General features: G+C 41.8%; 4 protein-coding genes across 5 annotated transcripts; 2 read left to right on the forward strand and 2 right to left on the reverse strand.

The window, feature by feature from the left end:
• Nucleotides 1–3,458: 3,458 nt before the first annotated feature.
• Nucleotides 3,459–11,115, forward strand: fbxo10 (F-box protein 10). The gene is made up of 11 exons (XM_088418919.1): nt 3,459–3,665; nt 3,952–4,555; nt 4,949–5,725; nt 6,694–6,843; nt 7,232–7,368; nt 7,959–8,029; nt 8,358–8,510; nt 8,598–8,948; nt 9,042–9,352; nt 9,422–9,609; nt 9,701–11,115. The coding sequence occupies exons 2-11, from the start codon at nt 3,971–3,973 to the stop codon at nt 9,879–9,881; spliced, it is 2,904 nt and encodes a 967-aa protein (XP_088275045.1). The 5' UTR covers nt 3,459–3,665; nt 3,952–3,970; the 3' UTR covers nt 9,882–11,115.
• On the reverse strand, nt 11,063–15,220 carry polr1e (RNA polymerase I subunit E). 2 transcript variants are annotated; one of them, XM_088418921.1, is made up of 12 exons: nt 15,073–15,220; nt 14,784–14,887; nt 14,620–14,696; nt 14,451–14,536; nt 14,284–14,336; nt 13,885–14,029; nt 13,524–13,634; nt 13,329–13,425; nt 11,988–12,118; nt 11,827–11,908; nt 11,572–11,703; nt 11,063–11,292 (listed from the first exon to the last, which is right to left on the reverse strand). In XM_088418921.1, the coding sequence occupies exons 1-12, from the start codon at nt 15,134–15,136 to the stop codon at nt 11,127–11,129; spliced, it is 1,248 nt and encodes a 415-aa protein (XP_088275047.1). In that variant the 5' UTR covers nt 15,137–15,220; the 3' UTR covers nt 11,063–11,126. The 2 variants fall into 2 exon arrangements, with proteins under 2 accessions (XP_088275047.1, XP_088275048.1); XM_088418922.1 differs by lacking the exon at nt 15,073–15,220 and having other exon boundaries at nt 14,606–14,696; nt 14,784–14,840.
• Nucleotides 15,221–16,159: 939 nt separating this feature from the next.
• Nucleotides 16,160–22,792, forward strand: zbtb5 (zinc finger and BTB domain containing 5). Its single transcript, XM_088418920.1, has 4 exons — nt 16,160–16,643; nt 17,503–17,719; nt 18,728–19,519; nt 19,870–22,792. The coding sequence occupies exons 2-4, from the start codon at nt 17,510–17,512 to the stop codon at nt 21,016–21,018; spliced, it is 2,151 nt and encodes a 716-aa protein (XP_088275046.1). The 5' UTR covers nt 16,160–16,643; nt 17,503–17,509; the 3' UTR covers nt 21,019–22,792.
• Nucleotides 22,790–26,158, reverse strand: grhprb (glyoxylate reductase/hydroxypyruvate reductase b). The gene is made up of 9 exons (XM_088418923.1): nt 25,912–26,158; nt 25,483–25,616; nt 25,339–25,411; nt 24,699–24,815; nt 24,531–24,619; nt 24,345–24,449; nt 24,110–24,245; nt 23,922–24,052; nt 22,790–22,995 (listed from the first exon to the last, which is right to left on the reverse strand). Exons 1-9 carry the CDS (start codon nt 26,082–26,084, stop codon nt 22,874–22,876), a joined length of 1,080 nt encoding a protein of 359 aa, XP_088275049.1. The 5' UTR covers nt 26,085–26,158; the 3' UTR covers nt 22,790–22,873.
• Nucleotides 26,159–26,582: the final 424 nt, after the last annotated feature.

Below are 26,582 nucleotides of genomic sequence, written 5' to 3' on the forward strand. Positions count from 1 at the left end.
CATTGATTGACAGCTTGGGCTCTGGGAGGCGATCACGTGACTCGTAGGCGTGCCGAGAGCAAACGCAGACACCCGTTTGTGTGCCTGTGGAGACAGTGACGCAGAAATGCACAGCTTCTGAAATCTGACTTTTACCTAGATTTTTTTTGTAATAAGTTGAAATTTCAAGTGTATTGTTATAAGAGGCTTCACTTTAATTCGATGTCCAGGCAGCAGCTCGCGAGAGTTCAAAAGATGGAAAGTGGTAACTTGTGTTCAGTTAGTGTATAAGGTTTAATCATTTAAGATTTAAGTAAATATGTGTACAGTACTGCAGTATATATTTTACTTTTTAGCTATACTGCAGTTAGGAAAATAAAAAAATTGCAAATTGCACGCCTCCTACAAACCGGGTCCATTTCCTGCCAATTATTTAGTCAAAAACAGCATTAGCTTTGCTGGCTTCATCGCATCACATTTTGATAAATGTTTAAAAATTACATTTTTTAAAAATCTATTAAACTGGTCGTATAGTTTGCTTTATTGAAGACACATGAATATTTTCACAATTTAATATAAAATCAAATCAAATGAACACACACACACAAACACACACACACATATATATATACATATATATATATATATATATATATATATATATATATATATATATATATATATATATATATATATATATATATATATATATATATATATATATATATATATATATATACAGTACAGTATATATATGTATATATTTTTTTTTTAAATACAACCCAATGTTCTGTCCTTCCTAGATGTTATAACGACTTCTATCAAGGACCTAGATAGAATCAACAGCACTGTCAACAGTGGCCCGAGACTGAACCAAACAAGGCACAAATCTGTAACTGAAGACTTGAAGATAAACTCAATCAGTTCCGAAACACACAAATTATTTGACTGACCCCCTGCAGTCAAGCGGACCCCACTTTGAGAACCACTGTTCTGAATAAATACTGGATTAGAATTGGGGCTGGTGGTAAGGCAAAAAACTAAAATCTCAATGTTTTTGTTATTCTGAATATGACTAATATTCTACGATTTTAAATTAAGTAATAAACCCAGAAGACATGTTTTTAAAGGTTTATATCCATAATAATATCTATTCAGCATTCTGTCTTTGTAAAACATTGATTTAGCTAATTTAGCTAATTTTCAAATACTTTATTTTTTAAAATGATGGATTAATTCCATTTATTGCCAAACTCTAATTAGAATATTAAAAAAGAAATAACCAAGATCCCAAGATTGTTCTGAGTCAAAACGGTCTAATAACATCAAATAAAAAAGTAAATAAATAATTAAATAAAATCAAAACAAATATACAGTATAATCAAAAAAATATGCTGTGTCTTCTTAGGCTAAAACATACCATGTTACAAAAAGAAAACTTACAAAATAATCTCAAGGTATGAGAAAAGTAAGTCTCAGAGAGTGCTTTGTGAAGCTTTTGAGCTTTGCAAAAGAATAAATCACAAATATATTTTATAGCTCCCAAATTACACGGAAACAGGTGAAACAAAACTATTTTTTCCACACTTTGGCCGGCAGGAAAAAAAATGAATGAACCCAAACTGTTGCCATCATAAAGCCTTTATCAAATGAATGTCAATGACAGTCAATGACTGTCAATGACTGTCAATGACAGTCAATGTTCGAAATAACATTTTACTATGACACATGTAAAAAGTAGTTACACACTAGTTTAATAGTTATTAATGGTACAGGAAAAATGACGCTGTTGCTGATCAACCTCTGTGGCTGTCAGCGTCGTTCAGTGATCATCATCTCCAGCTGCCCGGAATCAAACTTTGTTTAGGACACACTCTCGTCTTGCTGCTTTGAAAGCACATCCGCTTACTTCTGAAAACTTCTGGTTTTTGTTTGTAATCATCCTCTCAACCCTTCTTGTTAAACATCTTAAGGGATAAATCGCGCAAAAGAAAAATCTACGAAAAGCCAAAGAAAAAGCAACACACACTTGTAGGCTTAACTGTTATAACTGATCGAAAGCAATACTAATAGGAATGCTCGTTTATTGTTCCAGTAAGCGGATTAATGATTAACAAGTGACAGATGTATTATTAAGTGAAGGAAAACCTCAAGAGCAGAAACACGCAGTGAGTTTCACAAATTGAGCAATCATCTTGGAATGATAAAATCCGACCGTGTTTGAGCTATAACAGTTTCACGCTTTCGGGAAGGCTGGAATGTGGGAATTTTTGTCCATTCATGCCGATATCGCCAGCTGACAAAAAAAAAAAAAAACTTTAAAAAGATGCAATAGCATTCCAACTTGTGCTGCACACCGTTTAATAACCGAATAACCTATGTTGAGACTTGTTTTGGACCAAAGAAATACGTTGCGGTCTATTAATAGAAGGACGAGCAAGTAATTAAAAGTAGCAACTAAAATCTTGTTTAGCTATACATTGCCACCTTCTGGTAAAAACGTACTTCTAAAATCCGATGGATTAGCGGTTATTTATGGTGGACTGTAAATGTCAGAATTAAAGAAATAAATGCCCCATTAAATAATTAAATAAAATAGTCAACGAACTAAATAAGTATAATTGTCATTATAACCAACATCTACTGTTTTATCAATGCTTAGGTAACAACCAATCACTGCTCAGCTGTGATCATCACATGACTAAACCCAGAAAACAGGTGAGCCCTGGTAAACCGATACCCGACCCTTGAGCACACGTGTTTCCGTTTTTAATTTTGTACAATTGAGTAAAATGATCATATGGTGTCCGTTTTTTGAATGGCTGCTAGGCAATTGTCAAGTTCAGTGAGGCATTTCTGCTCGCATAGGATGAAAGAAAAAATGAATTTGCTAGTTTTGAGTAACGGAATCGATGGGCGCCCCCGAGGACATCGAACCAATACATTTTGTTCTCCACAAACACTATTAATTAGAAGGCCATGATTACACAAGCGGGAGCTACATAAAAAAATACTCTTAACCAATTTTGTGGCGTCTACTCTACCTATTGAAGGTAATAATTGCACAAATGGTCAGGGGAACCCTTCTGAAAGATGCCGACAGAATGCTCATGAGTAATATTCGGTAAAGCATTTTTAAGTAGTTTTTAAAACTGTACCACTATTTAGGGACGGGCTGCGTAAGATAGTGACATCTAGTGGTGAACAATGAATTCATTTTAAAATTCCACAATAACACGCCAAAATATATGCCCTGTTACTTAAATCTACCTTTTTTAACATACGTATAATCGCATATCTTGTAATTGTTGCTTGAGGATAAACTGTTAGGCTGTCATCTCTTTGCACTGGATAGCCGAAGAACTTACATGAATGTAATGTAGTTCAGTGGCACTGACTCGTCTTGAAAAAGCCTGATCCAGACTCTCGGAGGAGGAAGAGGAAGAGGAAGAGGAAGAGGAAGAGGAAAAGGAGAAGGAGGAGGTGAAGGAGGAGGAGGGATGTCATCTTCCCAATACCGCTAGTATGGCGCTCTCGCTGCAGCCTGGATATAGGCTTTGTTTTGAACTCCGAAAGCATCTTGAAGAAAGTCGTCGTCTCAGGTATCACGAGGGCGGACGGCTCCGACCCGTGAGCCCGTAGTGTTGATACAATGCCCAAACATGGCTAAGCGGTGAGATTAAAAGGTAGGACTTGACTTTCTAACAGATCTGCGAGCGCCGCTACCCGAACACGGTAACTTTATAGTTAGCGCTGTTGACTCATAACTAGCTTGCATTGCTAGGCTACTCGTTCAATCGCTTGATTAGCTTCACGCACCTTGGTATTTGCCTGAATACACTATATATGAAGTACATTTTCGTTGCATGATAACTGCAGTCCGCCCCCCCCCCCCCCCTTCATTTTAATGTCAGCTGTTGATCTAGTTGTGCAATCGCTAACGGTTTACTGCTGTTGCGTGTCTCCTTGCAGCACCCCCGGCCCTGCTGTCATGGAGGTCTGCAGCCTCCCAGTGGAGCTGTGGAGAGTTATCTTAGCCTACCTGCCTCTACCCGACCTGGGTCGCTGCTGCCAGGTGTGCCGTGCCTGGAGAGAGCTCGTCCTCTCTCTGGATAATACCCGCTGGAGACAGCTGTGCTTATGCTGCCCCGAATGCCGACACCCCAACTGGCCCAGTAAGCCTCACCAGGAGCCCCCATCGTGGAGGGAGGCCCTCAAGCAGCACGCCCTGGCCACCCGCACCTGGACTCAAAATGGACCCGAGCACCAGTCGACAGCCTGCCTCCTTTTATTCAGGCGCCGGAAAGACCGCAGGGTCTGGCATGTGGGTGCCGGGTTAGAGTTTGAGACCCTGCGAGGAGCTCTTGGAGTGGCTGGGCCTTATGACCGATTGGTTCTTCATCCGGGGGTGTATGAAGAGCAAGCTGAGGTGGCCCTGAAGGTCCCCGTGGAGCTGGTTGGACTGGGCAGACTAGGTGAGGTGGCGCTCCTAGTATGTCTGGAGCAGCAATGCCCTACTGCCAGACTGTGTAATCTGGTTTTCATGCCCCCCTGGTTCTCCACTGTGGTCTACAAGGTAAAGCCTATTTTGATTATTCTAGAACCATTACAAGGGTGTCAAACTCATTTTTATCACAAGCCACTTGAGGGCTTCTCTTAAAGGCCCATTCACACACCCATCACACCTAAAGACAATTTTGTATGTCCAATGCACCTGCCGTGCATGTTTTTGGAATGTGGAAGGATGCCAGAGTGGCCAAAGGAAACCCATGTGGACACGAGGAGAACATGCAAATTCCACACAGGAGTCTATAGAGTACCAATACCTTGAAATAAGGCCCGGTATTGTCCTGGTTTATTCTTAATCTGAATATAGCTGATGTATTCTGTCAGGCTGGCGTTTGTGACAAAATGGTCAGTGATGGTGTTTGTGTAACTTGTGCTTCTTTTCCACCCTTTTTTGTTGTAGACATCATGGGGTCACGTCCAACTGGATAACTGCAACTTTGAGGGGGCTCAGCTGCAAGTCCGCGGGCCCGGGACTTGCCAGGCACGCTTTTGCTCTTTCTCAAAAGGCAGCTCCGTACATTTGCTCAGTGTAGCTCTTAGCTTACTGGACAGCTGTGACTTCTCCGGGAGCGATGCCGCTTCCGTATCCGTGGAAGGTTCGCCAGTGTCCGAAAAGAACTGGGCTTGTAAATATATGGCTGCCCTGGCCAGGACATTCTCACCATTTGGGAACAACAATAGCAGTCCCCACAAAAGGAACTCCACTGGCGGACCTTGTTCTGATACTACTGTGAAAAAGGGGGACTGGAGTCTGGAAAACGGATTGGAAGCAGGTGATCGAGGTACAGTGATAGCAGATGAATGGAGCGATGGTGAGGATGATGGGAACAAAGAGGGAGGAATCAGCAAAAACACATTTTCACAGGCTTACAAAATACCATGTGACAACCATGGACTGGCACACTTACTGAAGCCTCGTGCAGATGGCTTCTTGCCATCCGCTTGCTCCCCTAATCCCCCATGTGTGACTCCGGAACCCCTCACCCTTCAGCAGGAACTGGAGAGGGACCCAGATGCTCAGATGTTCCTGTCCTCCACTCTTGGCTGTCTCATCAGGCGTTGTCTCTTCAGGGACGGGAAGGGAGGAGTACACATGTCTAATTATGGACAAGCTCGACTGGAGGGCAACGTTTTCCGCTGTCTGAACTATGCCGTCAGATGCATCCAGAACTCAGTTGTAAATATGTTCATGAATCACGATACAGGGAAACCATTAAGGTCATACGCAATCCATTGTAGGATGCTCATCAACCTCTTAGAAAACAAATACCCCACTCGAAGCAATCCGCTGAAAAATATATAGAAATTGCAGAAAGTACAATATGGCTGACCCGAGCTGATACTGACAGATTCTTTTTAGTAGCCAAGGAAGCAAATAAAGGGAGATGATATTTGTTCACAATAAAAACAAAATGGATAAAAAAAAGCTCATAGGCAACACCCAAAGAGTGGCGTTGGTTATTTATTTATTTATTTGCCAGACATTCACGTAGGCTGTTGTAACCATTTAGCTTCCACTGGACAATAGTCCTAAGTGCAGAATGCGACCTTCAGTTTCGACAGTCACGAGAGACGGTGCTTTTTTGGGGTGTTTGGTTTTTTTTGGTCAATCACCAAATAATTAGATAACATTAAAAAAAAACATCCAACCTGTCTGTTGCAGACTGCCTCAAACACAGGGTATACTTAAATTTAGCTTGGCCTAAAGTTTTGCTGTGGCTCGCTATATTACTGTCTTTGTTGCTATCATTAACTGTGGCTGCAGTTGCAGCTCTGTGTTTGACATTTATGTGGTGAACTCAATTGGAGCTACTTTTATGGTAAAGCAAACTCCTTAGAAAGAATACATACACTGTAGCTTTATCAAAGGTGTCGTCAGAGCATTTTTTTAAAGTTACAATTGCCATTCATCAGACCGTATGCACTTGCATTTTCCCGTCGTTCTTATGCAATCCAACACTATCTATCTATGCTTCCGAACTTGCCATTTCACCCATCCACAACAGAGTTGTGGAATATTCAACCTCAGAGGTTTCCCTGTATCTTTTAACAAATTCATATTCCTATTTGGAGCAGAGTTGAAGGTTATTCAAACAGACATGACTCAAAACCCAATCAACCGAACGCTCTGTCAACCTTTTCTAGATAGTGATGCTGCGCAATGAAGTGTGTGAGTGCAGAGCATCAGGCGTTTTCCTGCGGCTGTCAGCTCAGGGCCTCATCGCCGAAAATGACATCCACTCAAATGCAGAGGCGGGCTTGGACATCAGGAAAGGAGCTAACCCCATCATTGTGGTAACTATCACACAGAGTGGATTTTGTACAGTAAATATGTCTGTGGTGTTACCACAATTTAGCAATCACGGGTATATAAATGCTGAGTGGCCTATAATGCATTATTAACCTGGACACAAACTAGACACTTATTTGAAAATTGTCATCCAATTGGTAGAAGACAATCTATGAGATCGTGGAAAGTAAAGCTTTCTTTTTTATAAGTTACCATTTGTTTTATTTCACCGTGTATTTGTTGAACACATGAAGAATAATTGTGACAGTAAGTATTGTGTGATAATGTCAACTCATTCCCTAACTAATAATACTTCTGTCCAGTGATTTGGTAGTACAGAATATCTGATCTGTTTTACACTGAGCTTGTTTTTCCTCTCTCTCTATCCCTTAGTGTAACAGAATACACAGTGGCTTACGCTCTGGGGTTGTTGTGCTTGGCAATGGAAAGGGCTCACTTCGGAGCAACCGGATCTATAACAACAAGGAAGCAGGCGTGTATATCCTCTTCAGTGGGAACCCTGTGGTCTGGTACGTGTTCTCACTTTGCAACGACGCATTACTGCATGCAGACGTTGGTACACAAAGACGACAAACACACAAAAAGCAATCTCGGAATCTGAGCGACTAATAGAGATGTGGGTGTGAGGGAGTTGGAGTCAAGCACCTTTTAAAGGGCAGGGTATTTCAGCTGTGAATGGATAAGGCACATGGCATAGCCCAAACTGGTCTTTAGGACCCCCCTCAGCTTTTGTTAGTCCGACAAAAAAGAATTATTGGTGTATTGAAATAAATGTGTTCAGTTGAAAGGAGATCATGTCTGAATACTGGGGAGGCGGAGTGGCCGATTGGTAAGCACGTCTGCCTGACAGTCCGGCGGTTACGGCTTTGGTGCCGGCTCTGACCTTCCTATCTGGACTTCGCATGTTCCCCCTGTGCCTGTGTGGATTTTCGTTGGAGGCTCCAAATTTCCCTTAAGTGTATATGGGACTGTGAATGGTTGTTTGGCTATGTGTGCCCTGTAACCAGTTCAGGGAAGTTGTGACTTTTCCTCCCCCGAATAATCAGATTGCAAATCACATTGCACCACAAACATTGTTCACGTTTACCCTTTTTCTTAGTGAGAACCACATCTTCCAAGGACAAGCAGCTGGGATTGCTATAAATGAAAATGGCAGAGGAATTCTAACGGGTAAGTCCAGCATTGGGGTGTTATTTGTTCTTCACCAGTGTGGCTAGGGCTGAATGATTGTGAAGTAAAATCTACCAGAAATTGTGATCTTTTTTTTTTCCATTACGATTTTGATGTGATTGGAAGTTCCTCTTGTATTATTGTTATCAAACAAAAAATTCATCTTTATTGTAAAAAAAAAAAAAAAAATCTGTTGTTCTACATTATACTGTAGGATTTCATGTTTGATCACATGGTGATTATTTTGCAAATGCAATTGATCGTTCAGCCCTAGTGTGAAAAAGCTAAATGCATAAAGCGCTCTGTAAACATTTAATTTCAATTCCAGAGAATGTCATCAAGGAAAATCAGTGGGGAGGTGTAGACATCCGCAGAGGAGGTGACCCAATCCTGAAGAATAACTATATCTGCTATGGATACTCAGACGGCATCGTAGTGGGAGAGCGAGGCCGGGGGCTCATAGAGGGAAACCATGTCTACTGTATGTTATTCTCTTAATTTAACATCAGCATAGTCTTCTACATGTTGATGTTTATTTTTTTTCTTGTTTTTTGTTTTTGCTGATTAGGTAACAAAGGTTGCGGTGTGTGGGTTATGTCATCCAGCCTCCCGCAGCTCATAGGAAACTACATCACCCATAACTACATGTACGGCCTGGCCGTGTTCTGCAGGAAGGACCCAGAGAACATAGAAGCCAGGGAAGGGAACTGGCTGGCGCACGACGGGATCGGTGTAGATGACAGCGGCGACAGGAGGGGCGTGGTAGAAGATGATGTGAGGGACGAGCAGGAAAACTTACATGAGGAGGGAGAACTCTTTGCATGGGAGAGCGACCTGGACAGCGAGGACGATCGGCATTCAGGGCGCCGCTCCATCAGTGTGGCGCTGGTGGAGAACAACTGCGTGAGCTTCAATGGAGGTAGTTAAACACCTGTCATACATTTTTCATTGCCATTCTTTATATCTGATGTTTTTTTTTTTTCCCCCCGTATTTCTCCTGCGCTCTGGGAAGCCGTCGGTCTGTATGTTAAAACCAGCGAGCCACTCAACGTTTATGCCAACCTCCTAAACCGTAACAGGGGCGTTGGCGTTGCCCTGCTACAGAGCAGTCAGCTGACCCGCCTAGTTGCCAACTGCATTCTTGCAAATCTGCGCGGAGGCGTTACTGTGGAGAAAGACTCCCGTGCGGAGATTCGCAGCAACGGCATATACGAAAACAACAGTCACGGCGTCAACTTCACCGGGATCGGACAGATGGTAGAGAATGACGTGGTTGGAAACTGCGGCTACGGGATCCAAGTGTCTGGAAGTGGTGATGTCAAGGTATTGCATTTTGACATTATCTGTAAAAACACGTTCAAAATGATATGACCCTCATCTTGTAATTTACAGGTGCTGCGGAACCGTGTCCAACCAACGCTGGGTTGTGCCATCTCAATACTGGGAGCAGTAAAAGCGGTCGTCACTGATAACCAGCTGTTCCAGGGCCACCCAGATAATAAAAAAAGCCTTTTACACTCGGGCCCCTGCAATGAGAGCTGTGTGTTACGCAACAACAGTATTTCACGACATAATAGCAGGTATCTAAGCAACCCGCACTGTGCCAGACTGTCTCCAACACTGCATGTGCACTGAGCCAATCTTTCATCAGTTTTTTTTCTTTCTTTATAGCTGTACATCTGTCCCCCCGTGGATTCTAGAAAACCCTCCCCCCCGTCCCCCGACCAGCTCACCTTCAGGCCTCTCTTCCTCCCAATACCCTTCACGACTGGGAATCTCCATGACGACCAGGATCAGCGCCACTGTGGAGAGCGGTTGCCACAGTGGCAGCATGTTCTGCTCTATCCTGTGATAAATCTCAGAAGCGTTTAAAAATGATCCTTTCAGGATGACCTTGCCCAAAATTAAAGCAGACATCACTGCCTTCTGAAATTCTACCCGTTGGTTTTTGGATCTTGCCTAAAAACAAAAGTACATTGATTAGAAAATCTTTCAAATCATCAATTTTTTCTAGATTTTTTTTTCTTTTTTCAATCAATTTGAGTATTAATAAAAGATCATTTCATTTTAATATTCTAATAAGCAGTTGACTTAATCTCTACCTTCTCAATGTTGTCCAGAGTTTTTGAAGTTTGGGCAGCAGTCATTAGACTTGGCGATCCCAACGGATACAAAAAAAATCTAGTATAACCTGTTCCTTAATATCAAAGCAAAATTCATGTTATGGAAGTTTATATTTGTTTTGAGTTTTTTTTCAGCGCTTTACAAATTGTAATCTAAACAAATCTGTGCGTGTGTAGTTTGTCTTTATCACAAAACATCACTGCATTCATTTAAGTATACTCGTTTGTTGTATTCAGTCACAACTGCTCGAATCTATACGTGACCTCTAATTGGCACTACAAAATTAGCCAGGTGAACAAGAATGCGTTGTGCACAATCGTTTGTTTCAAAGTTGTTTTCACATATTTATAGTTGCTGTTTATTGCTTCGTCCGTGGTTTATTCTTCTGACCATGATATATGAAGGTTCCTGGAAATAGTGTGTTGCCTACATGAAGACTCTTATTATATGGAGGGTCCAGTTTTAAAATGTTTTTTGTTATGCAATTAGGTGCTTTACCCGTTTGTCAGTGTTGACAAGTCTTGTAAATTGTTCAAAGCCAAACAAGTCAGAGACGCCGCCTTCGATGTTCTACGAGGTAACACTGTGCCTTGACAAGACATTTTTAAGGAAATGTTGCTGGAGAATGAGCTTTATGTACAGAAAAAGCAAAACTCCCGCTCCAATCACTTAATAAATGTCCTAACTTGTGAGTCTGTGCTGTGACCAAATAAATTCATTTTTTTTCCACATTTGGAGTTTTACCACATACGCACAAGGTGATAATCACCTAAAAGAGGGAGGGAGATGTTCTGTGTGCAATATGACTGACTAATGTGCCTATATGTTTTAAACCATCTAAGCTATTTGTACACTTATATAAATGCATTTACATTTGTCTGTATCTGTCAGTGACAACTGTAGAACATGTTTGTAATCGCATTTTCACTTTATTTGTTCACAAATAAACAGTTCTCAACGGTGCCGATGGTCCTTAACGCATCCGCTTGCGTTTTCTTCTCTCCACAAATTGATCATATTTGACAAGAGGGAGGATGAGGGAAGCCTGTTTGTGTTCATCTTGCAGGCCAGCTACAGAATTCTTTCCACGGGCTTGTTTTGCCAAGGTCAGCCCCATTGACTTTGCAACTTCGATTATCCTAAAATGCCACAGGAGAATTTGTTACTGACCCCAATACAGTACTTCCATTAGGTACAACCTGTACTCGCCAGAGATCCAATATTAGTAACCATAACATAAAAACAAGCACTGTGTTTAACCCTAGACATTCTAGGCATGATGAGTGCATAAGCCTTCTTGCCAAAACAGCAGGGGATTTAAATCATTTGCCGTATTAGCAACTGTGATTAATTAATATCAGATTTTGAACGTGTATGAACATTTGTGAAGTCTTCCATCTTCAAAGAACACCACCTACCTAGCCTCGCTGATTGCCATGTCCCGATGCAATAATGTGAGGTCAACAGTCATGTCACCCATGTGCAGAAGCAGAGCCAGGCAGTATGCTGCTAATTTTACGCGCATTGAAGCGGACACCATGTTAAGAACCCTGAAAAATGATGAAACAAAACGTTGATCATATTGAATCTAAATTCCCTATGCCTTATGTATTTCTTATACCTTAAATAATAATATGATGATACATACATTTACGGCAAGATCATCATCATACCTGCCATTGTTGAAAGTCTCCACTGTGAACGTCCTGAATATTTTGCTTTGCACAATGCGAGGGCAGCCTTCCTCCTTTCCAACTATAAAAACAAATGAGAATACTGTATTACCAAAGACACAAAGTGTTACATTTTTCAGGAGTGACAAATGTTCACTGACATTTGAGGCTGATGTTCTTCTGCCTGGACAGCTTGAGAAGCAAAGAAAGATAATAAGCGCAGCATGACATCTTCTCTCGAGCTTGATCGTCACTGGGCAGGTTCTCCAGGTGTTTGACAGCACACAGTACCCTAAATCAAAAAAAAAAAAAAAACTAAAAGCTCAGAAAAGACAACAATGTGGCTTTTCACTTTGGTTTTGCGAAGAAATGCCCCTGGATCAAGCCACCAGAGAGCTATTTTCACCTATTTTTTGCACCCTTCACACCGCAATGTCCAAAATTTAAAATACTTACTCTGAATTTAGGATTCATTTGCAATACATTGAGAAAAATGTCATATTCAACTGACAACTTTCTGAGTTTTAGTCACTGCTCACAATAAGCTGGAAAATAGGGCTATGCAATTAGCTGGAATTTCTATTACAATGCAACTATTTTGTAAAAGTTGATTTTGATCATCCGACGATATACTTTTTTTTTTTTTAACAGATTCAAAATGGGAAAATACAAATATTAAATTGATGGAGAAAATGAAAAAATACAACCATCCAAAGAAAAAAATAATACCATTTATGGTATAAATGAGAGGTGTATGCTGGTGCAAAATAGAAGTGAAAAGGCCCTATATCCAATACACAATATGGTTGGGAAACACTGAGTCATTCTGCAAAAATGTCCCACTATTTACATTTGATCCATACTGTAGTGCACTAACTTGAACTAAGCTTGACACTCAAAACAAGCTTTTATCAGTTGAGACTTTTATCAAAAGTATCTCCCCACAAATGGTTTTGAAAAACCTATTCATACCTTTTTTACAGCACGTCAAGACTACTGTAATTTTTTGTTTGTTGGTCTCAACCAGTCAGCACTTCACCATTTACAAAACGCAGCTGCCTGTTTGCTGACTAGGAAAAAACAAGAGTTCTTCCATCCTTGTACTGGCTGCCCAATAATTCTAGGATCCAGTTTAAAATTGTATTAATTGTTTTTATGTGCTTAAATGGGTTGGCTAATTTGGCACCATCATATCTGTCAGACATTAGTACCAGCGCACTTGGGTCCTCTAACAAGCTGGCCCTGGAAGTTCCTCGGTCCAGGCTCGCTAATTGTGGGGACCATCTTACTTACAGAATGGGGGAAAAAGAAAAAAAAAAGAAAAGAAAAAAAAAAATATATATATATATATGTATGTATATATACACACACACACACACACCATTAAAGAGATGTGTTCTAGGTTAGAGTTGCACAAGTCTGCTGAACGTTTTAGAACCCTGTAAAGTTTGACTTGATTTGAACTGTACTGCTTGATGGACACAAGACTTAAGTAATCCTACCCTCCACTCTCTTTCATAGTCTTCAACTCTTCAGCAGTGAGCGCTGCCATCTTGGAACCAGCTTCTTCCAAAGCCTTGAATTCCACTGGAGTAAGGACTGTGGGTACTCATAAGGAAAAAACAAACAAGACTCAATCAGTAGCTCTTTTGATGTTGATGTCACCCACGGAGGGATTGAAGTCAAATGAAGGATACGTTCATTCAATGGATAAACTTCCTCAGGTGTATCTGCATCTGCATTAGATGGAGGAAGGTGGAGAGCAAATTCTGCCTTCCACTCACTCTCAAAAACTTCCTGTTGCAAAGCTTTGGAGAAAAACAATTCATCATAACATGTCTTTTAGGGAAAAAAGTATGTAGCTGATATATTTGGCTGAATATTTGAGGCATTGCAGTCACTTCATAGTATTTTTATGTTTGTCTATTATCATACAGTACATCTCTATGTGGTGATATTATTCAGTTATTTTAACCAGACTTTATATGCTGAATCCATTATATTTATTATATGATCTAATCCATTTTTCAGTATGTTCACTTTGCTCCTTGGACTTACCTTCTAGACCCTTCTCATCAATGACAGTGTTGGCAGCCTTTATGACTGCCTGGTGCAGCATGTTGCTGTCCACCTTGTTCAGTCTGCGAGAATTCAGCGCTTTCTTCTGTTTGTTGGTACCAAATGCTTCTATCAGAGAGTCGACCTGCGCAGAGAATTCAAGACATCAACTCCCAAACATGTTTACTTTAAAATCATAAAAGTGCACTTTGTATTTTTTTTAAACACCATCAGAAGGGTTCAGATGACATAATTAATAAGTATAGTGCTTGGAATTTGAACATGTTTTTTCTTTAATTAATGTTGGGAATAAGCATTTCTGTTCTTCAAAGTAGGATTCATGCCACTGAATTTTAAATGTCACCACAGTAACTAAGGTAGCCTGGGGGGAAAAGGTACCTTTTCTTTGTATGTCTGAGATACATCCTTATCAGTCATCACTGTAGTTTCTCCTGGTGTAACAATTAATGTTGTTAGGCAAAACGCACGTAATCGTCTTAAATCTGTGTCAAGCAACATAGAAGATTGTATTTCAGGATCCACTTATTATAGATTTCTCTCTTTACCTGGTATAACGGGAAGCATGTTGAAAAGCTGTGCACTGTGCAGTTCCATTTCCATGGTCTGCTTATTCAAAACTCCAATATAGTAGCTAAGGAACAAAAACATGACATTCCGTAAACAATGACAACAACGTTAAGTATGTTGCATTCCTCATTACCTAATTCAACGTACTTGCAAAGACTATTGCATTTAAGGGCTCCTGCTCCAAAATTCTGCCCAACATAGGACAACCTGTCTGATTCAGCCACCTAAATAAATACATAAAATTTAATAACACACACACAAAATAAACCATGAGATTAAGCACAAAGAGACAGTAATGCCCCATCTCTCACCAGTATACGTCTAGTTTTTTTCCGTGGGTTAGCCTCGTCTACATTCCTGTACATCGTGAAGTCCAATTTCTCTGTATTTTTAACACACCCATTGGAAAATCGAACTGGAGCAGAATAAATAATCGATTGTGTTAGTCAGTGGGAAAGTGAGTAATCGTGAAAAACAGACCTTTCAGTGCTTCTAACAGGCGATTGCAATAAAAACCAAATTTAAATTAAGTTTAACACAATCAAATAGATCCATGATCTACAGTAATAACGCATTAAAAATAATAAATAAAAGAATTACATATCACTGCTTTATCCGAGTCACAGTCTTCCCCGCAGCACACTACGGAACAGGAGGCCGCCATGTTTGCTGTCCTGTGTTGCGCTTGTCTTGTGTGTGAAGAGGCTTCCGGGAACGAACTTCCGCTTTCGCCAGTTTGGGTCCCTGGCTGAGCGAGAAGGCAACCGTTTTACGTTGCCACGGGTGCTGAAAAAAGTCAAATACCACTTGCTTTCAAACGAAACCTTCTGGAATCAAACAAGCCGCTTTGTAGTAAAAGAAAATGAGATCTGCACCCACCACCACCACGTTTCAAACAAACCGTTTCATAAATACACGTACATAAGAAAAAAAGAATCCAAACATTTGGTTTAAAAAAATAATAGAATAAAAAAATTCATATTCAGCGAAACTTTGGTTTCAAAAGAATACACGTCTGGAATCAAATGAAACTATATTAACAAATAACATTTTTGGTTTCAAATGAAACTTCTGAGGCGACTCATGAGGCAGTGGTTAGCATGTCATCCTACGGTTAAGGGACCCAAGTTCAAATCCAGCTGGCTCCGGCCTTCCTGTGTGGAGTTTCCATGCTTTCCATGAGCCCCCGTGTGTTCTCTCCAGGCTTCATCCCACACTTCAAAAAACATGCAAGGTGTGTATTGGACACACTAAATTGTCCTTAGGTGTGATTGGGTGAGTGAATGGTTGTTTGTCTCCGTGTGCCCTCTATTGGCTATGAACCAGTTCAGAGTGCCCCCCCTCCCCCGCCTACTGCCTGAAGCCAGCTGGGATAGGCACCAGCAAGCCTGTGACCCTTGTGAGAATAAGCAGAGCTAGAAAATGGATGGATGGATGGATGGATGGATGGATGGATGGATGGATGGATGGATGGATGGATGGAGTAATCTCTTCTGGATTAAAGAGGGGGGGAAACTTGTTAACGGAATTGAATTCAATGTTTTTCTCTTTTTTTTCTTTTTCCAGGATCCGGATCCCTGCATGAAGTTGACGTATGTACTTTTTCTATGCTGGTGAATGTGATACTTGGCTGTAGCGACACTTAGCGGTCGATTGTTGGAATACGGTTGCTCACCTCGGCGAGGTCAATGAGCACAGCGCCGCCCTGTGAGTCTGGTGGGGAAAATCTGTCTGAGGAGGGTAATTAGGCAAAATGACCGTACTGTACTTGTTTTTAATATACTCGTGTCCGTAGCTGCCTCTTTCATCCGCGGGTTTTGTTTCAAACATTCCCTCTGGGTGAGACTACAATCTGGCGAGGACGTAAACAGTCGCTGGAGTGAACAAGACCCCATTTGGCTCTTTCGCCCCCACAAGGCAGGCTGCCATAGATGCGTGTAAATCCCCGGGGACGTGGATACTGGATCCGGGCGATAAAGATTTACTCAAACCAGCTTGGATCGCCAATACATTCAAATCACCGAATTTAACCGATACCACACCAAGGTGGCTAACTTAATGCATCTCCTCGCATCATCTTGCTGGCAATCAGCTGGTCAATAGCCAGCTAACTTTAGCCTCCCAGGGCCTGAATTCTGCGGCTTTTGCATCCATCTTTTGACTCTTCAAAGGTAATTAAATGTTATACCTTATGACAACGCCCGACATCGGTTGTGTTTTCAGCTTAACTAACCCGTTACCTGTGCATCTTAACGCATATAGCCAGAGGTGTTGACTATTTATTATATCATCGGCATTGCTGCTTAGCTATCGTGTAAATGATGTTGTTTACTCAAGTAGCCGCTTATACAAAATACACTCAGAAGTTGAGTAGATTGAGTACTAACTGGTGAGCTAAAACAATCGAATAAATGAATAACGTGGCATAAGTGAAAGTAAATTCAGCCTAAGAAAGTGTTATCCAAGCAGAACATAAATGCGAGATGTTTTGTGACGATTGAATCAAGACAAATTATGTCAAAACTTTTCCATTCATTATTTCCCAATTTAATTAAAACAAGTATTCGTGCATACCTGCTGAGTAGTGGTGGGTCATAATAAAACATTTGTATTAAAACTCAGTCCTTGGGTCATGTTGAAACCGAGGAGGAACTCTCACGGACAAACCCGAAAACAATCCTTCAAGCGGTTATTGATTGACGAATGAAAATAGCAAGGGGAATGTGATGCATCAAAGTTTGTGTTTATTCTCAATATAAGTACTTAAATAGTACGTAAATTTGTTGCATTAAACCTACTATGACAAGTACAGCTACTGAACTACAAAAAGTTCATGATGTGGACATTATGTACAAAAGTAAATCAGCAAATATGTTCTTCAACACAACTTTAGGCCTGAAAATGATGGGAAAAGTATTTTCATTTGACCCTCAAAAAGGCAAATGGATAATTGACATAAACATCACACCACTAAATTTAACTGAGCGCATTGGCTCATCTACCATTAACTTGCTTTTATTGTGTTGTCAGGAGGAGCATGGATTTTCCAAGCCACTTTGAGCAGATCTTCCAGCAGCTAAACTATCAAAGGTTGCATGGTCAGCTGTGTGATTGTGTCATCGTGGTGGGCAGCCGACATTTCAAGGCCCATCGCTCCGTGCTGGCGGCCTGCAGCACCCACTTTAGAGCATTGTTCACGGTTGCAGAGGGAGATGCCAGCATGAATATGATCCAGCTGGACAGCGAGGTGAGAATCCTGTTGATAATCGCAGTGGCAACTTGTTTTTCCATCACAAACTGTAACGCGGTTGGCCAACTTCTGATTTGGTTGGCAATTTGAATTACTGTATACTCAGGTGAATAATCCTGACAGCCCAGTGGACAAATAGTTTTGCACACCTGCCTCGCATTTCAGAGTTTCTGGGTTGAAATTGAGGAGTCTTCCCACATTACTGAAAGCATGTTAACTGAGATTTTGCATTTGTTTATCGGCTTTAAGACTGAATGGCTCTCTGTGTGCCTGGTAATTGCTTGGCGACCAGTCAGGGTAAGTCTGGCGTCCTGCCCATTCTTCAATTCACCCATGTCCTTTACAAGAACATGCATCTTCGAAAATGAAATGATGATTCATTTCACAGTCCAAAGTACTTGTAGAACTCTGTTTAGTTTTAGAGAATTTCTTTCACTAGAATAATTTAGTATAAAGACATATTTGAACTCTTAGCAAACAGAGGCCTAGTTTACCAGAGCTCGAAATGGGGGCCCATTAAATGGAGGGCAGCTCCTCATGGCAGTATACACGAACTATTGTATGTCTACATTGTCTGATCAAGCGTGTTATTCCTTATATACAGATATGAAGGCAATTAATCAGTGTATTGTATGATTCTTACGTGTAATTATTGAATTAGGGAAATATGTTCCCTTGTGGTTGAATTAAGTATTACTTCTAAGTGGCACATACGGGCTGAGCAACCTTTTATTTTGTGGGTTACAGATGGATTGTTGTTTTCATGAATCAATAAAGTGCTATGCAAAGGAGAATCACTTCAAATTGATTCTTTTTTTTTTTTTTCGAGGGGGGCAGCTTTGGTTGACAGTCCCACACATGCAGTCAATCCTTTAATGAAAGCTAATTTGAAGATAGTTTGGTCACCGTGGTCATTCAATGTCACACCATATATAAGTTTTGAGGTGTTTGACGTTTCAGGCTCCACTATGCATGCAACCCAACAACAGTATTGTGTTTTTGCAGGTGGTTACAGCAGAGGCATTTGCTGCCCTTGTGGACATGATGTACACATCCACCTTAATGCTGGGAGAGAGTAACGTGATGGACATCCTGCTTGCCGCCTCCCATCTCCACCTCAACAATGTGGTCAAAGCCTGCAAACACTATTTGACCACACGAACACTGCCCATGTCCCCATCATGTGACAGACCCCCACCTCACCACCAACAGGAGCAGCAGAGACACAGGCAGCAGGTATCAGACTTGGTGAACCCCTCTTTAGCCACCAACGGCAACCTGTCTGCAAATGCAGCCACTTCAAAGTTGCAGCGCTCCTTCTTGCTTCAGCAGCTCGGCCTCAGCTTGGTGAGTTCGGCTTTAGGTGGGATGGAGGAGGGCAGGGTTGTGGAACAAAGAGCTTCTTTTCCTATACGCCGCTTCCACAAGCGCAAAGCCTCCCCGGGCCTATCCGAAGAGAAGCCCAGACAGAGGCAACGGCCCTCTGCCCCGAACTTGGGGTTACTTTCAGAAGAGGGCGTAAACGCAGACCGAGAGGAAGGAGCGCTTCTCTCGCCAGACTCTCACAAAATGGGGGACGACTCCAAACTGGACGCAGGCATGCTGTGCGCCCCTCAAGACGATCCTCAGATGCCGAGCCAGTCAGACAGCGGGCGGTGTGAGGGTAACGACATGGGAATAATGCAGGGAGTGGTGGGCAAGGAGGAGGACATGGAGGATGGAGACCATCAGAGCAACCGAGTGAAGATCAAATCAGGGAGCGAGGATGACGAGGAGGCTGAAGAACCAGAACAAAAGGTAAATTGTGTTAGTTCAACGTAGGTGTTGGTGATGCATTTTTTTTTTCTACCTCAACACTCAAATCTTAAACATGGTTCCTATCCAGGACCGAAACGTAAAAATGCGTATGATGAATTGCCAAAACATGAGTTGTGGACTAATGGTAATTAAAATAACAGATATTCTTTCATCACAACAAACATTGCTGAAAAAGCCTCTCGAGAATGGTAATCACTTAATCGGCCCAATTTGGGCAGTAAATCTGTTTCGTTCAATTAATTAATCGTTTTCAAAACTGAAGATTGGAAAATTTGCAAAAGTGGCATAATGCTATGTTTACAATCGGTACTAATTACTTAATTTCTCAGGTGCTGGTCAAACAGGAGCCATTGAGCTCACCCGAGCCCGCCGATGAAATTAGTGACATTACGTCACAGGCTGAAGGCAGTGAGCGGGCCGAGCCAGTGAGCCAGGAAGAAGAGGAGAAGGTGGAGCGGAGTCCCGAGAGCAGCGACCGCAGCTTCACCTCAGAACCGCAGCCCAGCTCCAACTCGCTGCTACTGTCCGGCTCCCAGCTTCTCCTCAAAAGCAGCATGGGGGGAGGCGGTGGAGGTTTTGGCTGTGGCAACGCGTTGAACAGCAAACCTGATTTCAGTATTTCCAGCTTCCTCGGCCCAAAGAATTTCGGGAACGGCGGTGGTAGTATGATGGGTGGAGAGGATGACCTTCCCAACACCACCACTGGTGATGCCGTTGCTCATAACTTCCTTTTGAGGCAGGAGGCTTCTGGACCATCCGGTTCTGCGCCGTCGGCGTTGCTGCAGTCCAGTGCGCTCAGTAGTGAAGGTTGCACACGTTTTGGAAACAACCTACAGACCGATTCCCTCTTCCTTCGCCCACTTCATGACAATTACGGGAACCCAAGAGAAAGTGGGGGGAGTGAAGGGCGCGGAGGAGTTGACCCCTTTGGTCTGGACTTCCAGCGCTCCAGTCTGGGGCTACACTCCTTGGGGCGACCCCCACGAGGTGCCGGGGGAGCAACCCCGGCCGTTTTGGGTTACCCCGGCTACAGGCGCATCGCCCCCAAGATGACTAACAGCATGGGGAGGGAGGAGGGCGCCGCACTTCAGGTTCCCGCCTCTTCCTCATCCAGCCTCGTGAACCCCATGCTCCTTAATGAGAGTTCAGGGTACGACATGGCCAGCGGCAGGCCCACCTCCCTCCCCCCTCAGCTGACCCGCGCCTCCGCAGACGTGCTGTCCAAGTGCAAGAAGGCTTTGTCGGAGCACAACGTCTTGGTGGTGGAGGGCGCCCGCAAATACGCCTGCAAGATCTGTTGTAAAACTTTCCTGACGCTGACCGACTGCAAGAAACACATCCGAGTGCACACGGGAGAGAAACCCTACGCCTGCCTCAAGTGCGGCAAGCGTTTCAGCCAGTCGTCACACCTCTACAAGCATTCAAAGACCACCTGTCTTCGCTGGCAGAGCAGCAACATGTCCAATGCGCTACTCTAGAGATCCTTTTTTTTCCCAAGATGGGTGCTACAAACCAGTTTTGATCACAGGGCAAACAACTGTGATGGTTATCCATCACATTGTAGACAGTTGCCCTCAGCGAAGGTAGCTAATGACACGATGATGTCACTTTTATGATTTGCCAATCAAGCCGCTCGGTGAGACAATCTTTCACCCCGTCGGTTACATGATGGAGATTTACGGGCCGCCCAGAGACTTGGACGATTGGTAAATATTGTCAATAAATTCAACCCTAATGTCAAAGGGTACTTTTGCACCTTTGCCTTTTCAGTTTACAGATGGGATTTTAATTTCACGACCATTGAAGTGCACCTGCCCAGTACAAATGTATGGTACAGTTTCCGAATTATCCCAGTTCACTGGAAAATACAAAGCGCACCTTAATTTGGATTCAGAAGCAGGACTAGAATTTCTAGCCTTAATGGTGAAGGAGAGCAAAGCATTGCCAGCGATGTGTGAAAGAAAACTGACTCTCGGCAAGATTTGTGAAATGTAATTAATTGTATGTGGATCCATGGATGATTTTTATTTTTCTGAAAGAAACTTAAGTCATGCATATATGTTTACTGTGTTTCACTTCAGTGCTTTTGAACATGTCTTTTGCATCTCACATTGTGCATGTTACACAGACAAATCATTGCTATTATAGCAAATCACAGATTGATTGAATGTGTCTCATTTTAATTATGCCTGTTAAAGGTAGGCAGCTTTTTCGTGTTCTGATCTGCCCGCTTTTCTGACCTTTTACTTAAGACAGGACTAATGACTTTACAGTATTTTCTCTAATTAAGTGTAAATGTATCTACCTGTGACCACCAGTTGACTAGTTGCCCTAGGCTTGTTGTTGCTTGTCCGTCATTAAAATAGAAACGTATAAAAAAAAAGCTGGTAGTCTGGCGCGATGTAAATAGGAGCAGACTAGTCCTCTGAGTAGGAATTAGCAGTGGGAAAATGAAGACTCATGAACCACTTATGTTTTTTTTTTGTCTCATCTAGATGGCAACGTATTACATTTCTGCATATTTAAACCAAGTATGCCACCTCAACAACAAAAATTGCCTAGGGGTTCATGTGCCTTCATTTTCCCATTGCTAGTAGAAATCATACTCATGCAGTGTTATAAGTTAACTGAAATGGGATTCGTTAAAAAAAAGTATTTTTTCTGTACTTTTTTTGTATTACAGAATACTCTGTGAAAATTACACAATCACGCCTATTGAGCACCTTATTTGTACTAATGAATCATTACAAAGAATGTTTCCTTATGGGGAATTTATTTGCTAATTTTATGAAAAGCACTGTCTATAACAAACCCTAAAAACACAGTATTAGAACATGTGACTTTTAATGTGCCACAAATTCCAAATTGTTGTGCAAACAAGTTCCAAGTAAACAACATAATTCAAATAATGGATGGCTTTACCCTATTGCAATGCCATGCTTCCTCCTGAAAAACATGCTTTCTTTTTATTGCTTTGAATTCTAAAAGTCTAAAAAGTAACTCGTCCGTTCTGATAGACTTCTGTGCCTGTGCCACTTTTTTTCATCATAATTTCCTGACTCCGGTTGCTGCCTTACGCCTTTTCACTTAAAAGGCTTTTTGTTGATTGAGGCCAAACAGTCAAGATTTCTTGTTTTTCCCCTGTAATGTTAACATAGCGTGAACATAAGAGGACCAAGGTCTTGGTGATTGTAATGTAAAGTCTATTCAAATGTACATGCACACTTAATAAAAACAAAAATAATGACACAATGTTGTTGTTCTTTTTAATATAAAATGTGAATATAGGGTGGCTTTTTTTTGCCAGCTCTCCTTAACAGAACCATATCCAGCTCACAGTTTTAGCTCTTTGATCATTGGTTCACCGCGGAGACCGAGCAGAAGGTTGTTTGCTGCCAGGCTGGACATAGCGTTGCGGGTGCTGTAAGATGCACTGGCAATGTGTGGCAAAATCACTAGGAGAAAACGTAAAGCACATGATGGTAGGGACGAATGGAACATGCAGATAAAAACATGAGGTCATCAAGGCATTGTTGTGGAGTGTGCCTGGGAATTTTTGTCCACCTTGTGAGGTCAGATGTAGGAACTGATAGCAAGACTACTTTACGGTCTGTGAGGACTCTGATTTTTCCATACTGCACTTCAAGCGTGTCTGAAGCTTGTTTGTGTATTTGAAGGATTTTCAAAACATTTTCCAAAGTGCTCATGAGTTAATAGCGCAAGCCCTGATTGGAAAAGGAAGTTGTAGGACATATCTTCATCTCACAGTGTACCATCAAGACAGTGGTCCTTAACAATAGTTGAGCCAGGGACATGCACGTTACAAACATCTCATGGTATGTCACTATAAAAAAGTTATTTTTACTGAAACAATAATGACTTTGTCTCAATTTACTGATGTTTGAAAGAAATCTTGTCCCGTTTAGTGGAACACGTTTTCATAAATAAATGATCGTTTAAGTCAGGGGTGTCAAACTCATTTTTATTATAGGCCACATTGTGGTCATAGTTTCTGTCAGAGGGCCGCTATGACAGTGAAGACATTTTAAGTGTGTTTGTCACACACTTACCTACTTTTGAAATCAGATGTTAGCAAAAAATGTTCAAAAGAGAAAGTAGCAAATAAAAAGAATGCTCGTTTTTCCCTCAAAAATGTTTTAAAAGTTGTAGACAACTTGTAAGTTTTGTATTTTAGCCAGAAACTTGAAGTCAAATCAGCATTTTGCGGGCCACATAAAATGATGTGACAGGCCGGATCTGGCCCCCGGGACTTGAGTTTGACACCCGTGGTTCAAATGAAACGGGTTAATTTCTCACGGAACACCTTATGACCTCTCATTCTCTACCCCGAGACAATTCCGAACAGCTTCAACAAACTTACCACAGTTTTTGAGGGTAAAGAGCGGATGGTCAGTGGGTAAGGGCTCAGGGACCGTCACATCTAGTCCCGCGCCAGCAATCTGATTAGCAACTAATGCCTCATACAGGTCCTCCTGATTCACAACGCCGCCTCTAAAACAACAAAGGTGCTTACTAACAAGGTTGATTGAAGGCGGAACAAGCGCTTACCTGCTGGTGTTAATGAAGATGGAGTTTTTTTTCATTTTGGAGAAAAGGCTCTTGTTGCATATCTGATGTGTTTCAGGTGTTAAAGCACAACACGCTAACAGGAAATCTGACTGCTTTGCCAGCTCATCAAATGACACTACAGCAAAGAGAGTGGTCATCGGCATGAGAGTACATGACAATATTTCATAAAGATGATTCTGAATGACAAAATTAAAGGCTCAAGACTGATTCTCACCATACTCTGCATTAATGCCACTGGCCAGGTCAGGCCGGGGAGCCGTGTCTGTGTAGATAAACTTTTTCACTTTAAAGGGAGCTAGGCGTTCAGCAATCGCCACACCTTAATTGGCAAACCCACAGCAAGTCAAAAAAGTAGACATATCAGTGACAGGTTGATGTGTTTGTTATCTGGAGTACTTACCGATCCTCCCCAGGCCTAAAATACCCACAGTGCTGTTAGCCAGCTCATGCCCACACAACCACAGAGTTCTCCAAGTTCCCCAACCTCCTCTAAAGCCAAGATAAAAAGGTCTCAAAAGTTATAAGACAGCTTAGAATGTGTGCATGGAGGATTTTGGGTGCAAATTACGTCTTTGCTTCGTGTGTGGCCTCGATGAGCCTCCTGGAAGTTGCTAACAGTAGAGCTACAGTCAGTTCAGCGACGGCATCTGTCAGAACATCTGGAGTGTAACCCACACGGATTCCTCTGCATGAGCACACAACATTATCAATGGAGCACTATTATTATTATTATTATTATTATTATTATTATTATTATTATTATTATTATTATTATTATTATTATTATTATCTTCATCAGTCATCATCATTAGGGAACCAAGATCTTGTGAGATATGTGAATTGGTTCTTTGTGTCATGTTGTTTCGCAGAAAATCTAATCCAAAATGCAGTTTTTAAACCATCCATCTGGATGGATGGTGGTTTCTTTTTTTTTTAAACATTATTTAAACATTTGACCATCTGGTTCGAAAAAACAAATATATCCAGAATAATACTCTATTGCCAAGATTTGAAGGCTGAAAAAGAATGAATTTTGTTAACTTCAGTATTCCTTGTTACTAATTTAATTTGCACTGCTAATGAAATGTACCAGCGTCAAATGACTAGTTGAGTCTAAATGGTCTGTATAGATTTGGGCAATGAGCTGGATATTGTATTGACTTCGATTATAGTTCAGTTTCAATAGTAAGCTGTGACATCAGAATCACCTTTTTTTCAGTTCCTCCAGAGAGAGGTGGTCAAAACCCACAGACATGGTGCTGAGGACCTTTAGGTTGGGACCTACAGGAACACAACCAACACTTTCATGTGTGTATGATCATGTGTAATTTATATTAAGTGTGGGCACAAACCTGCAGAATCCAACAGTTCAGCATCAATTTTCTCAGTCAGTACACAGAGGAGGGCATCGACACCTTTGACCTTCTGAAGAAGCTCCTTCCTTGGTACTGGGACGTCATCTGAGTCCCACAGCTCAAATTGCACTCTGGGAAAATGCACATTTTGATCGCAAACATTTTTTTAAGAAAACCGTTCAAGCCAAACTATTTTCTTGGTACATCTTTTTATTTCAGTCACCGCATGTGGCGATACACTTTGGTCTCATGTCTTATCTCACCTACAGGCTGACAAACAGCACCCCCGTTCCCTCCCCCACGGTTTACTCCACTTTGCACTTTGTATTTGAGCACTGAAATACTACGTGGGATCAAATGTTGACCGTTTGAAATATTCCTTGCACATACGCGATCAGTGATTTTACATGTGGCCGGGTCACTCACTGTCCAGATTCTTGGAGGATCCTCAGGCCCTCTGGCGGGATCTGACGGGTGACATACACCCGGGGTAGAGTTGACATGTTCCTCTGCATGAAGCCTAGTGGAGCCCGAGTGAGAGACAATGGCTTGATAGTAGCCGCCCGGAGTTGACGCAGTGCCACGCGACTGCACCACATTGTCAACAGAAAGTAAATCAGAGGGGAGGTGACGTTCGGAGAGATTGCTGTGATACTTTGAGGTTGTGGACCTGCTGTGTGCAGACGTTGGCCTCTCTAAGTGGGAGGCGCCTGCACTTCACTGACCAATATGATTTGAGGGAGGATGTCTCTAAAGTCTGAAGGTGAAGAGATTGTGTCATATCTTCAGTGTTAAGCAATGGATCAGTTGTGTGTTTCACACATTCATACAAATATTAAAATCCACTGAAAACTACATTTGTTCTGCTTCTCCCATACCTCAACATTCCGAACGAGGGTCCGGACAATGTAAATGTTTCACTTGACTGTTGACCTTTGCTTCTTCAAACAGGAAAGATCCCAAATTCCAAGTCTGGCCGTGACAAGTTGTGCAATAAGCTTACTTGATCCAACAGAACACACATGAAACAAATTTTAAAAACATGTATGCACTTTAAGATTGTGCAACTGTTAATATCTATGTAGCTATCAATATAG

This window comes from Hippichthys cyanospilos, chromosome 7 (genome assembly GCF_059441005.1).
Source record: "Hippichthys cyanospilos isolate Australia breed blue-spotted pipefish chromosome 7, RoL_Hcya_1.0, whole genome shotgun sequence".
NCBI classification, from domain to species: domain Eukaryota; kingdom Metazoa; phylum Chordata; class Actinopteri; order Syngnathiformes; family Syngnathidae; genus Hippichthys; species Hippichthys cyanospilos.